At 42.1% G+C, this 14,574-nt stretch overlaps 2 protein-coding genes across 2 annotated transcripts; one reads left to right on the top strand and one right to left on the bottom strand.

The window, feature by feature from the left end:
* Nucleotides 1–2,823: 2,823 nt before the first annotated feature.
* LOC126704111 (uncharacterized) lies at nt 2,824–3,414 on the top strand. The gene has a single exon (XM_050403144.1). The coding sequence runs from the start codon at nt 2,824–2,826 to the stop codon at nt 3,412–3,414; it is 591 nt and encodes a 196-aa protein (XP_050259101.1).
* A 7,868-nt stretch (nt 3,415–11,282) lies between these two features.
* Nucleotides 11,283–14,168, bottom strand: LOC126703020 (receptor-like protein kinase FERONIA). The gene has a single exon (XM_050401911.1). It carries the CDS (start codon nt 14,112–14,114, stop codon nt 11,484–11,486), a length of 2,631 nt encoding a protein of 876 aa, XP_050257868.1. The 5' UTR covers nt 14,115–14,168; the 3' UTR covers nt 11,283–11,483.
* Between the last annotated feature and the right edge of the window lie 406 nt (nt 14,169–14,574).

Raw genomic sequence — 14,574 nt, 5'->3', positions numbered from 1 at the left:
CCTTGTTGATGGAGGTTCAGCCGTTAACATACTTCCAAAAATGACCATGAAACGACTGGGTTTTACTATGGAAGAATTATCACACAGTCGTTTGGTCATCCAAGGTTTTAATCAAGGAGGACAACGTGCAATCGGCCTAATCCACCTAGAATTATCCATTGGAGAATTGAAAAGCAACGTCTTGTTCCACGTCATTGACGCTAAGACGACCTACAACATGTTGTTAGGACGTCCTTGGATCCATGAAAATGGAATAGTGGCATCGACCTTGCATCAATGCTTCAAGTTCTTTCAAAATGGAATAAAAAAGGTCGAGGCCGATTTAAGGCCGATTTAAAGCCTTTTGCAGAAACCGAAGCTCATTTTGCTGATGCAAAATTTTATGCAAAAGAAGACATTTCTAGCGAGGTTCTTCCAGTTGAGATCCCGTCTATGAAAGGTAAACAAGATGAAAAGGAGCATGTTAAATTCATCGCCAAAAAGGACATCTCTTCCCCAAAGAAAGGTCCAGAACCATTCCTCTGGTATATACCATTATCACATCGCAAGAATGGACAATCACCATTCGCGGAATGCCTTCAACCTACAAAAGACAGGGGGAGACCTGCAAAGCTCACGATGGAGGATGTAGCCATATTGAAAGAAAATCATGTCATGCCTTTAACTTCATCCACAAATCCTTTGCCCTCGAAGCCGTTAAATGGATTCGTGAGGTCTTCGCAAAGTCCGATAGAGCATGGTATTCTACCAAGTGAGCGGACGAAAGAATGGTTCGACCCAAAGGCATATAGGCTGTTAGCCAAAGCAGGCTACGATTTCTCAAAACAAGAAGACTTAGGGAAGCTAATTCCAGAAGCCACCGGAGAAAAGATGCATGGCCTTAGCAAAACACAAAGGAAAATGCGGCTTGAAGGGCATAAAATTCCTATCCCAAAGACCGGATTAGGTTATACTCCCGAACAACCAGCTCAGATATGGATCAAGAAAAGAAGCGATCCTTCGAGTTCTCAATACATAACGGTGGAGGTCGGCGAAAGTTCAAATCAAAGAAAAGACCATTCTTCACCCCATGTCTCAGTGTTTGATCACATCGAGGCCTCGTCATCACGAATCACAGTGTTCGACAGGTTAAATACAACTTGTTTAACACCAAATCGGGACACTCTTGCTTGTAAATCAGTCTTTGATCGACTGGGGGCAACGAAAAGGCCTATTGATAGTCATTCTCAAAGTTCAATAAACTTTGACGTTCAAGGGGAGAAGAAAGCCAATGATGAGATCCGCAGTAGCATTCCTTCACGCATGAAACATAACTTTACCTTGGAGATCAACACTGAAGGATCGCTCAAAGTCAAAAGACGAACGATTGTACATACAAGTCAGTCACCCGTCCATGATGAGGAAATTGAAGAGGTATCATCCTCATTTCATATTACAATAGAAGAGGGTACACTGTCAGATGCTGAAGCAACCAATGAAGAGGTCAATGAAGCTCCTCCAGCCTTGGAAGATGGAGGACAAGCTACAGTTGATGAACTTAAAGAGATCAATTTAGGAACTGTTGAAGAACCTCGGCCAACTTTCATCAGTGCGCTTCTTACCCCTGAAGAAGAAGAAGGATACCTCAAGCTCCTAGTAGAGTACAAAGATGTGTTCGCTTGGACTTACAAGGAAATGCCTGGGCTCAATCCGAGTATTGCTCTACACCATTTGGCAGTAAAGAAGGGAGTGCGCCCAGTCAAACAAGCTCAAAGACGCTTTCGGCCAGAGCTTATCCCTTAAATAGAAACCGAGGTCAATAAGCTCATTGAAGCAGGCTTCATTCGTGAAGTACAGTACCCGGAATGGATCGCTAACATCGTCCCTGTCAAAAAGAAGAATGGACAAATCCGAGTGTGCGTTGACTTTCGTGATTTGAACAATGCATGTCCCAAGGATGATTTTCCATTACCCATCACTGAGGTCATGGTTGATGCCACTACTGGTCATGAAGCTTTATCTTTCATTGATGGATCTTCAGGTTACAACCAAATTCGAATGAATCCTAAGGATGAGCAGCTTACAGCTTTCCGTACCCCTAAGGGAATTTACTGTTACAAAGTGATACCCTTTGGACTAAAGAATGCTAGTGCTACTTATCAACGGGCCATGCAGAAGATCTTTGATAATGTACTTCATAAATACGTGGAGTGTTATGTCGATGATTTGGTGGTTAAAACAAAAAGGAGGGAAGACCATCTGACAGATCTACAATTAGTGTTTACCCGACTGAGAAAGTATCAGCTTAAAATGAACCCCCGCAAATGCGCTTTTGGCGTAACATCTGGAAAATTTCTTGGTTTCATTGTGAGGCATCGCAGTATTGAAATTGACCAGTCCAAAATTGAAGCTATCTAGAAAATGCCAGAGCCCAAGAATCTACGAGAACTTAGAGGCTTGCAGGGAAAATTGGCCTACATACGACGATTTATCTCGAATTTGGCCGGTCGATGTCAACCTTTCAATAGATTGATGAAAAAGGATGTGCACTTTGAATGGGATGAGGCTTGCAGCAATGCTTTTGCACGCATCAAAACATACTTACTTAATCCTCCAGTTTTAGGTGCTCCTATCCCAGGAAAGCCTTTGGTGCTGTATATTGCGGCCCAAGAAAGGTCTCTAGGTGCTCTTATGGTGCAAGAAAATAAAGAGGGGAAAGAAAGAGCCCTTTATTATCTAAGTCGAACTCTCAATGGGGCTGAATTAAATTATTCTCCTATTGAAAAGATGTGCCTCGCTCTTTTCTTTTCCATAGACAAACTAGAGCACTACATGCAAGCATATATGGTCCATTTGATAGCAAAGGCAGACCCAATCAAATATGTCCTCTCCAGGCCAGTGATTTCGGGTCGTATAGCTCGATGGGCAGTCTTGCTTCAGCAATATGACCTTGCATATGTTCCACAAAAAGCTGTCAAAGGACAAGTATTGGCAGATTTCTTAGCTGATCACCCAGTTCCGTCTGATTGGGAGTTCTCTGATGATTTCCCGGATGAAGATGTGTTTTACATTGAAGTAATGCCACCATGGGTGATATTTTTTGATGGGGCTGCACGTCAAGAAGGAGCGGGGGCAGGTGTAGTGTTTGTTTCTCCACAACGGCAAATACTTCTTTACTCGTTCTCATTAAGCGAACTCTGCTCTAACAACGTGGCCGAATATCAAGCATTGATCATTGGTCTACAGATGGCTATTGAGATGGGCATATCGCAACTTGAGATCTTGGGAGACTCCAAATTAGTTATCAACCAAATCTTGGAGCAATATGACGTCAAGAAAGAAGACCTCATCCCCTATTGCAAATATGCGAAGAAGTTGCTAGCAAATTTTGAAGCCATCACATTGGAGCATATACCAAGGAAGGAGAATAGATAGGCCGATGCTTTAGCTAATTTGGCTACTGCCTTAGCATTATCCCAACAAGAAACAACCAAAGTCGCTATTTCCCAAAGGTGGGTGGTACCTCTTGTGGTTGAAGAAGAAGAGGAAGAGCAAGCCAACATTATTTCTGTATGCCTTGTCAAAAAAGAAGATTGGCGACAAGTGATCATTGAATACCTTCAACATGGAAGACTCCCAGATGATAAACGCCACAAGACCGAAATTCGGCGAAGGGCTGCTCGATTCATTTACTATAAAGACACTCTCTTCCGCCGTTCATTTGATGGATTGTTTCTCCGTTGCTTAGGAGAGGAGGAGGCTAAACAAGCCTTAGAGGAGGCTCATTCTGGAATATGCGGCGCACATCAGTCAGGTCCTAAGTTACATTATAGGATCAAACGAATGGGTTACTATTGGCCTACAATGGTGCAAGATTCTATGGAATGCGCTAAGAAGTGCGAAGCTTGTCAGTATCACGCAAACTTCATCCATCAACCGCCAGAACCTCTACACCCAACTGTAGCTTCTTGGCCTTTTGATGCATGGGGGCTTGATGCAATAGGGCCATTACCAAAGTCATCCAGTGGCCACTTGTACATCTTGGCCGCAACTGACTACTTCTCGAAATGGGCGGAAGCTGTACCCCTTAGGGAAGTGAAGAAAGAAACGGTGGTCAATTTCATTCGAACTCACTTGATCTATCGGTATGGTGTCCCTCGGTATATCATAACTGATAATGGCAAACCATTCTACAATAGGCTTATGACAGAGCTATGTGAGAAGTTTGAATTTAAACAATACAACTCCTCCATGTACAATGCCCCGACAAATGGACTAGCTGAAGCGTTTAACAAAACACTTGGCAGTTTGTTGAAAAAAGTGGTATCCAAGACAAAGCGAGACTGGCATGAAAGAATCGAAGAAGCATTATGGGCATATCGAACAACATTTCGAACGCCCACTCAAGCAACACCATATTCTCTTGTCTATGGAGTGGAAGCCGTCCTTCCTTTAGAACGCCAAATCCCATCATTACGGATTGCCATTCAAGAAGGATTGACTGGAGAAGAAAATGCCAAGCTCAGGTTGCAAGAATTAGAGGCACTTGATGAAAAAAGGCTCGAGGCCCAACAATGCCTTGAATGCTATCAAGCTCGCCTTTCAAGCGCATTCAATAAAAGAGTCAAACCACGATCATTCCAAGTTGGTGACTTAGTCCTCGCCGTTCGAAGACCTATTATCACAACTCATCGTACAGGCAATAAGTTCACTTCAAAATGGGATGGACCTTATGTTGTGCAAGAAGTCTACACCAATGGAGCTTACAAGTTGATTGATAATGATGGTGTAAGGATCGGCCCCATCAATGGGAAGTTCCTCAAACGCTTCTATGCTTGAAAATCGAGGATTGCTCCTCGGTAAGAGCTTAAACTACCCACCATAACGCTGCAAGGGTACATGATGTCTTCCCATTACCTTTGAAAGCGTACAAATAAAGAAAAATTAATCCCTCTTTATGGCACCATTTGCGAGTGTGGCGTAGTGGTTGGATGCCTATGTCGCCCTTGAGGCCAAGGTCTCAGGTTCGATTAGTGGTGATACCCACTATGCGCAATTGGTACCCATGAAATACTGTGGGGCGTAGGGCGAGGATTACAGACGTGAGCCCTCCCTTTTTGCCAAAGAAAACAAGATTGATCTAGACTTCAATGAAGTTGTCGGGTCAAACTATGTGACCGTTGCTTATGATGTGCTTCCAACTCTCAAGCAGGGGGCAAACACTAACCAAGCTCACAAGTTGATCAACAATGACGATGCAAGGATCGGCCCCATCAATGGGAAGTTCCTCAAATACTTCTATGCTTGAAAGTGTACCAATAAGGAGAAATTAATCCCACTCCATGTCAACAATTGCGAGTGTGGTGTAGCGGTTGGACACCCATTTCTCCCTTGAGGCCGAGGTCTCGGGTTCGATCAGTGGTGATACCCACTATTACACACTACGCCCCCTTTTTGCCCCCTTTTTGCACAAAAAAAAAAAAAAAAAAAAATCTGTTGAACTACGTGATGACTTGATCCCTCTCCGGGATACGTAGGCAGCTTAGTACTTGTTGCTAAGTTCAGTCACATGAAAAGAAGAAGGATGGCCAATCTAACTTGAAGAGTTTTCCAACAGTCATCAATGTGCTTTTAAGGTCCTTTCGGTTGGCAAGGCATTGCTTAATAGGATGATCAAAGATCGACGCAGTAGAAAACGAAGACTGAAATGAAGTCTTCATGGCATTGCTCATTTTCTGTGGCCATCCTCCTACATCTCTGAGGTATACTTTGCATCATTTATCTCCTGGGGGCATCTCCTTGTACCTTCCATCTCTAGGCTGCATCGTCTCTTTTCTAGGATGTGCCACTTCATAGCTCTGAAATTAGAACCACATCATCTCCCTTCTGAGTGGTGTTGTTTCACATCATGTCTCTGAAATCTGAATGACGTCAATTTCTTCCGGAATGATGGTAGATTATATATCTAAAGTCGGTGTGGCATCATCTCCCTTCTGAGTGGTGCAGCTTCATATCATGTCTCCAAAAGTTGGACAATGTCACCTTCCTCCGGCATCTGAAGTTGGTGTTGCATCTTCTCTCCTCCAAGGGCATGTCCATGCAATGTCAAAGTCTTGGCGGCATTCTTCTTGAAACTTCAAAGTCTTGGCATCTCCTTGCATTTTCAACATCTTGTTGGCATCTCTGAAATCTTGATGTCTGGCTACAGTGCTATACGCCTTTGATGTCTGAGTGATGTTGCCTCTGAAAATTGCTTTATATGAATGTTGGCATAGTTTCGGCGAATGAAGTGTTGACATAATTTCAATGGCAAAGATGAACGTTGGCATGGCTTCGGCGAAAATGGAGTGTTGACGTAGCTTCAATGGCAAAGATGCAATGTTGGCATGGCCTTGGTATAAGTGAAGTGTTGTCGTGGCTTCATGGCAAATATGAATGTTATCACAGTTTCGACATATTTGAAGTGTAGATGTGGCCTCAATGCAAATAAAATGTCGAGGTAGCTTTATGACAAAAATGAATGCTGACACGAATGAAGTGTTGACATTGCTTCATGACAAAGTTAAATGTGGGCACAGCTTCAATACAAGGACAGATGCTGGCACGGCTTCGTGGTAAAAACTCTTGATACGGCTACGTTATAAAGACTCTTGAAATGGCTGCGTTGAAAAGACAAGTGTTGGTGCAGTTTAATTGCCAAGGAAAGCATGCTACATAACAAAAACAAGCAACAACAAAGAGCTTATTAGAAGAAAATCTCATGGTACGTCTAAAAAAAAAAAAAAAAAAATCAAAGAGAGAGCTTCATTTCCAATATCTAGCCTGTAAAAAAAAAAAAAAAAAAAAAAAGTACGAATAAAGCAAGTCATAGAGAAAAAAAAAAAAAATATATATATATATATATATATGTGTGTGTGTGTAAATATAAATAAAAAAAAATAAAAATAAAAAAAGAAGAAGAGAAAGGCATAATTTCTCTAAGCTTAGAGAATTATGCTACCCATCAGAGATGCTGCTTGTACAAGTTAGTGCATGTCCTGAGTGGCTTTATATAGAGATCCATAGAAGCTAGCAGACAAAACGAAAAACACCTGTAAAAAGTTAAAAGTGCCATATTTTCAAAAGGGTGACATACCCATTTGAAAAATCAGAAATGTAAAAGCCCATAAATGTATCATGCTGTCAGAAAGAAAAAAATTACACTAGACCTCGGAAACTATGACACTAGACTGTGAATAAAATCCTAGACCGACGAAGGGAAGCTTCTTGTTCTACTGTGTGAATAAAATCCTAGACCGACGAAGGGAAGCTAAAATCCTAGACCGACGAAGGAAAGCTAAAATCCTAGACTGACGAAGGGAAGCTTCTTGTTCTACTGTGTGAATAAAATCCTAGACCGACGAAGGGAAGCTTCTTGTTCTACTGTGTCACCAACTCCTTTGTGAACAGCAGAGACACTCAATGGTTACTCTGGAACCACTCCCTGCTTGGATTGTTAAACGTTGTCAGAATGGCCCCCGCCAAAGTAGACCAAGGTGGCAACAAATCCAACAATGTGTGCGGACTCCATTCTGGATTTCTAAAGTTTCTGACAAGATTTCACAAAGAAGTCAACCCACAGAAATCTTCTAAGGACTTTGGTGTACAAAACCCAGAAAAAATCTTCAGCAGCGGAGCCACCACGAGCCGCCACAAACTCCCAAACGTTTCGCGAAGGTTTTCGTTCAAATCTGAACAAATCTTCACAAAACAGGAGTCACCACTAGATTCATCGACCCACGATCTACAAAACCCAAAAATTTCAAGCCCAGAAACAGCCGCATCCGCCTCCATACGCCGCCCCGGATTCGCGAAGACCCACGGCCTAGTCTTTCAAATCTGTTAAAATTTGCCAGTGATTTTAGAAAACTGATTACACCACTAGATTCTACGGCCTTCGAAGTACAAACCCCAAAAATTTCGGGATCAAAAGCACTGCGACGCGCCTACACGCGTCGCCGGAATGTTCGCCTCAATGAACACCCGCCTCCATCAGATCCCACGTGCCGGAGTTCCCTCAAGCGTGCCACACACGTCCAAGATAAGTGACGTCATCCATGACGTCATCGCCAACACGGTCTGACCCGGACCGACCCGGTTTGAGCCGGATCCGAACCCCCTGAAACAAAAAAAAAAAAATGCTTGGACCAAGCAGACCTTTGACTATGACCAAAAAGTCAAAAATTTCAAAACGGACCTGTCCCACTCAATTTTTCGAGTACATTCCGATTTTGGGACCCATTCCTTCATTCGAGGCTCGAAAATTGTGCAAACGTCTAATTTCCAAAAAGTTGACTTTTGTGCAAATGTTGACCAAACGTCAAATTTTTAAGATGGACCTGTCTTGCACAATTTTTCGTGTACATTCCGATTTTGGAGTCCGTTTCATCATTTGAGACTCGAAAATTGCACAAATGGCTCAAATTCCAAGACAGTTGACTTTGATGTTGAAATCAACCTAAAGTCGAAATTTTCAAGTCACACTTGCCTTTCTCAATTTTTCGTGTACATTCCAAATTTGGGGTCTATTTCTTCATTTGAGAATCCAAAAATTTCTCAAATAATGTGATTCTACAACTGTTGGCTTTGAAGTGAACTTTGACCAAGAATCAAGACATTCGAGCAAAGTTTGTTCTATTCGTACTTTCAAGAAGATTCTGATTTTGAAATCCACTTATTGGTTTTGGACTTGGTGATCACCAATCAAACCCACATCTTTGAAGTACTGACGATGTCCAAAACTTAAACTCCTGAGATCAAAATTTGAGATTCATCCACTTAATTGGGATCTCCTCAGGGTTATTCTCCAGACTTCATCAAGACTTCTCTCTACAAGTACAAATGAACTCTCACAAGTGTGTCGGAACTTGAAGTTACACTGGGTCATTAATTCAACCACCATTCCCGTTCGGTGCCTACCATTCCCACCTACCGTTCCCACCTATCATTTCCACCTACCGTTCCCACCTACCATTCTCACCAAAAATTCTCAACTACCATTCTTAACTACCTACCTACCATTCTTCATCTCTCTACTATAAATAGGAGGGCCGAGTTCATCAAAAACTCATCCAAAAAAAAAAACATTGAATCATGAAATGAAGATTTGCCTCTTTCAGATTTTCAAATCCTCCTTTTCACAACCATTTCCCACTATGACCTCATCATTCTCAACACCTAGCAACCGATTTTGCTTCATAATCGGTTTGAGATCAACCCTCCCATGGGTCGGTCGAAACCCTATTTACAACATCATTGCAGTTTTGAGATCCAAACAAACTTTGTTTCTCCACTTAACAACCACCTTTGTCCATAAAATTACTCGTAACAAGGCCTGCATCGCCCTCCCATGCTTCCGTGGACTTGGTTGGCCAGGAAATCCAAGTCCAGCGGACACACCTGTTCCTAACCTCAGGGCTCCTGTAGTCTCTTTCCAATTGCTTGGTCTTCCAGCAGAAGCAGTGGTTCGGAACAAACAGCAACTTGTCTGGTTTCCAAACCAGGTTCACAAGTTAGCTCCATCTTTCATTTTTTCTGTGCTTTTCCAACAAGTGGCAGTAGATGAAGATGGTAAAAAGTGTTGGGGTATCCTACAAATTGTTTTCCATCCAACACTTAAAACAACCTCCAAGGTGCCAGCTCATCAAAATTCAGCTTTTGGTGCCGGTAAATGGTCATCAAAGCTTTATTCCATGTCCCCACTACTACGGGACCCAAAGGTCATCGTTGCTGGTACCTCAAAACTCATTTTCTGAAATTACTCCAACTTAAAATCAGCTTGAAGAATTTCAAAAGATACTCTTCTGAAATTACTTCAACTTAACGTCCGTCAGCATGGTCCCATTACACAGGCGCATTCAATTACTTGCTGTCGGACCTCATTCAGCACACAATCAGTCCCATATTCTAAGGTGTACTTCCCATAAACATCTACACCAAAAGGGTCCCAGCATACAGGGCCAGCACCATGGTGGTGTATGCTTTGCTCATTTGCTTTGCTTCATCTCCATCTTCTTCGTTGCCACTACCAGCACACCCAGAATACATAAGCTTCTGAAATTACTTCAACTTAACTTGAGTGATACAATTGCGCAGGCGCATTCAACCACTTTCTCACCTGTCCTCGTTGTAATCCAAAGCGTGATCTTCTGAAATAACTTCACCAGAAGTTCTTAAGAACACGAGGCTAGCTCCATGACCCTGCATGCTGCATCCAGCCACCATTCCCTCATCTTCCCCATCTTCAACATCTTGTGATCGCCGCCAACGATCCAAAATACTCTTTTGAAAGTACTTCAACTTAATCTCTGCTAAGAAGGCTCCATCACGCAAGTACGTTCAAATACTTGCAGACCCCTTTTCCGGTCTCATCAAAGCCTTTCAGATGGGTGGGTCTACTCTTCAGAAATTATCTCATCCTTCTGAAAGCTCCACCACCTTCAATAGCTCCACTACCTTCAACTACTTCACTTAAAGAGTCAAGTACCAAAAATCCATTTTTTTTTCGAAACTCATTCCCACACCACACTCCGAGACTGTGTGCGTGAACGAGTCTCGAGGGGGCATTTGTAGAAAGGGAAAATTCCCGACCTATCACAAGCTGACACCTCACATTATCAAGTCCACAAAATACAGTCAATTACAAAGCACCATGTATTGCTGCTAGGTTTTGCTATCACTATTCAGAAGCCAATAGAAATTTGCCAAGTGTCATGCAAGAACCAATCACGCATCAGCGCACGTGTAAGCGATGACTCAAGCAACCTCGCACGTGTAAGCGATGACTCAAGCGACCTCGTACGTGTAAGCGATGACTTAAGCGGACCAATCAAGCTGTGACATGTGTCACCAATCAAGCTCCGCCACGTATCGCTCACCCACCCCAAAACTCCTATAAATAGAAGCCTTCCTGAAACATTTAGGAGGACCAGAATTCAGAAGGAAAAAAGCTCTGTGAAGATCAAGCCCCAAAGCCTTCAAGAACTTTAAGAACTTCAACCCCAAAATCGAAGAACATTCGAAGCAGAATCATCCAGATCATCTGCCTAGATCCTAAAGTTCACGGGAATCAAGCCAAAAGTGTCCGAAAACATCAACAACTCACAAATCATCGAAGCTCAACGGATTCAAGCCTCTAAAGCTCCGAAGAACTTCCACCACAAACCTTCGAAGACGAAGAACGCACGAAGAACACGAAGAACAAAGAATTTCTAAACAAGCTCATAGCCAGATATTCATTGTAATTCTGTTTCAGTAATCTTCGATCCATCCCTCAACCAAATTGAAGGATATTTTGTGTTTAAGTCAAAGCCACATTATCATAAATCCAATCAATAAGTTTTGCAAGGAGATCGAATCAGAGGATCACTCTTTTGTAATTCCAGAGAATTGTACCACACAATCATCAATACAAATTCGCATTTGTGAAACTATTTTACTTGTTTGATTTATTTCAAACTAGAAATTTAGTCGCTTACAAACACTATCATAGAGGACATCGATCCATCTGAATCCTTACTAGCAAAACTTCCCTGGCTTACAACAGTTACTTGGCTGTTGCTATTTGTTCTTGATAGTTTTCCACTGCAATTAAAAACCCTATCATCACTTTCATTAACATCGGATGTAGGGAAGAGAGGAAGCTCATCATCATCATCCTTCATGTCAGTTTCTGCCACATCAAGCATGTCATCGTTTTCTTCACTCTCTTGCAACTCTAATGCAAACACAAGACCCCCTACCACGTCATTCATTGATGGTCGTTTGGTTCCATTGTCAAGCAAACAATTCACAGCAATCTCACCAAATTTCTTCAAACATCTTGGCGTAATTTCCCCCTTCAAAAATGGATCAACAACTTTATCAAGCTTTCCGTTGTGATAGTACTGCAGGACCCACGCTGCAAGGCTTATTGGCTCCTCCTCAATCGCACGGAAGATTGCTGGCTTTCCACACAACACTTCACACAACACCACACCAAAGGCGTATACATCAGACTTCACAGTTAGTTGTTGATATCGATAATATTCAGGGTCCAAATATCCGAATGTACCCTTAACCACTGTGCTGACATGAGACTTAGACATATTGGGTCCAAATTTTGACAACCCGAAATCAGACACCTTGGCCAACCATTGCTCGTCTAATAAGATATTTGTGGTCTTCATATCACGATGAATAACAGTGCGCGTTGCACCTGTATGAAGATAGTTTAGCCCATGTGCTGCACCAATACAGATCTTGAGTCGTTGCTTCCAAGAAAGTAGCGGATTATTGGTGTTGTAGATATGATCACGGAGGGTCCCATGAGCCATATAATCATACACGAGTATCATCTCATTATTCTCTTTACAAAATCCGATTAGGGAAACAAGATGGAGGTGGCGTAGCTGAGACAGCATCTCGATCTCTGTCTTGAACTCTTGCGCTCCTTGTTGAGAACCAGGCTTTAACCGTTTGATCGCAACAGGGGTGGCCCCACCGTTAATGTATCCTTTATACACGTTACCGAAACCACCAGCACCAATAATGAAAACGTCGTCAAAATTGTTGGTAGCTTCTTTAATCTCAAAGAGTGAGAAGAAACGACACAAACTAGATGGTAGGGTAGTTGACTCGTAGCCCTTTGCTATGTCAGAGTCTTTGGCTCTCTTGGCCAGTTGAAAAGTCAAGAATCCGAGAACTGACAATACGGTGAAGCCGGAAACTCCGCCACTAGCGACAACAATTATTGTTGTTTTGTTATTCTTTGACTCTGTTGAATTTCTCGGCAGCACAGCCGTTGGAGGGGTCAACGGAAGAGGGTCGGGGTTAGGTCCGGCAAGATTTCTGGAGGTGTCGCTTACTTTGAAGATTTCGATACCGTTCAAGATTGCATCTGCGATATTAGTGACAGATATATTGGCGCTTGCTTGTAGGGCGATAGAAAGGTTCATTTTCTTCTCGCTTCCTAGGCCAAACATCGACACTGCGTAATCCTTATATACTGGAACACCTTTTCTTCGACCACTCCATGCCGTAACGTCGGCTAATTTCTCAGCCGTTTGATTTGCTATGAAAATACGAAACGCACGATCGAAAATCTCCGGTTGAAACTCGCAGAAGTGTAGCCTAACAAGGTAATCAAACTGAGAATCTACGGTAAATTCCCAAGTGAGATTGTATATCTCATTGACAGCTTTGTTAGCCCCCATAGTCCGGGCAGTTCGATATACATCTTCGGGTGCAGTGTACGGTTGAATTATGGTGAACTGAAGTTTAATGGTTGTGTTAACAGGTAGAACGGATGATAAATCTTCGGTCAAGTACTCGTCGTCCGGACTCCAGCTCCGGAACATTCCGGTGTCTTCAGTGGGTGAGATGTATCCCCCTCCAACATTTATTCTGTAGAACATCTCGAGAGCAGTTTCGTTACCGATGTTGTACAGCGTCTGCTGGCCGATTAAAGGTATCAATTGATCATCAGACTGAGTATAATAGAGATTAGAAGGCATGGACACGATTTGAATTCCGTTGATAAAAGCAAATGAATTGGAATCACTTGGAGTGAAGGTTATGTTCAGCCTCTCATCTTCATTGATGTTGACACAGAACTCTTTATATATGGTATCACCAGGATCACCATCGGCGTCTGCCGTAAGTGAAGCGTTAAATTTGTTAAGAAGAGTAAAAGGTCCAGCTTTGACAGAGAAGAGGGCTTTAGAGCGATCGATACTGCCGTAAGAAGCTGGGTAGAAGTATAGTCGAACGAATTTTTGACCGGTAGTGAGTGGGAATATGTAGGTGAAAGGGTAGAAAGACAAGCGGGCAGTGGTATAGGGTAGTTGGGAAGCAGAGGGGGATTGTTTAACTGAGGTTGTGGGCCTTGTGTCTAGAGATGCCTGGTTTTGTGATTGTTCTTGAAGGAAGAATTTAGAATTCGCGTCACCAATCCAGGTCCGACGATCTAATGCAGTTGCGTTGCCGGAGGAGCCACATCTAATCATAATATTATCGACTGGTGTGTAAAGAGATGGCGAGTTACCAGCTACGGTGTAGGTGAAGTGGTTCAGAAACAAGGCGAGGAAAAGAAAGAACGTGTTGCTACGTTTGCCCATTGTGGCAGAGAGAACGAGAGATACTGGATGACTCACGAATGGTCAAGTTTGTAGAACACGAATGTTTTACTCTTATCTTAATTTATTTTATGCGAAAATGCACTTTTGGTTCTTACATTTTGAGTATATTCTCAATTTGGTCTCTAAATTAATTTAACTCCTAAGTTAGTTATTGATTTTTAAAAATCGTTTTTAAAATAGTCCCTGCCGTCAATCCGATTACGGAAGAAGTTGATGTGGCAAACGAAAGTGCCAGGTGTCAAAGTCAACTAATAAAATAATAATAAAATATTTTATTTAATATTTTTTAAATGCCACATCAGCATTTTTTAAATTAAAAAAAGCCACGTTAGTTTAATTAACAAAATAAAAATAATTTATATATTTTTTTTGGTTAAAATAATTTATATTTTTCATTTCAATTTAATTCAAACTAAATTAAAAAATACAAACTTTTAAA

Source organism: Quercus robur, chromosome 10 (genome assembly GCF_932294415.1).
Source record: "Quercus robur chromosome 10, dhQueRobu3.1, whole genome shotgun sequence".
Taxonomy (NCBI): domain Eukaryota; kingdom Viridiplantae; phylum Streptophyta; class Magnoliopsida; order Fagales; family Fagaceae; genus Quercus; species Quercus robur.
The sequence above is the reverse complement of the archived record's forward strand: the minus strand, read 5'-3'. Positions and strand labels throughout refer to the sequence as shown.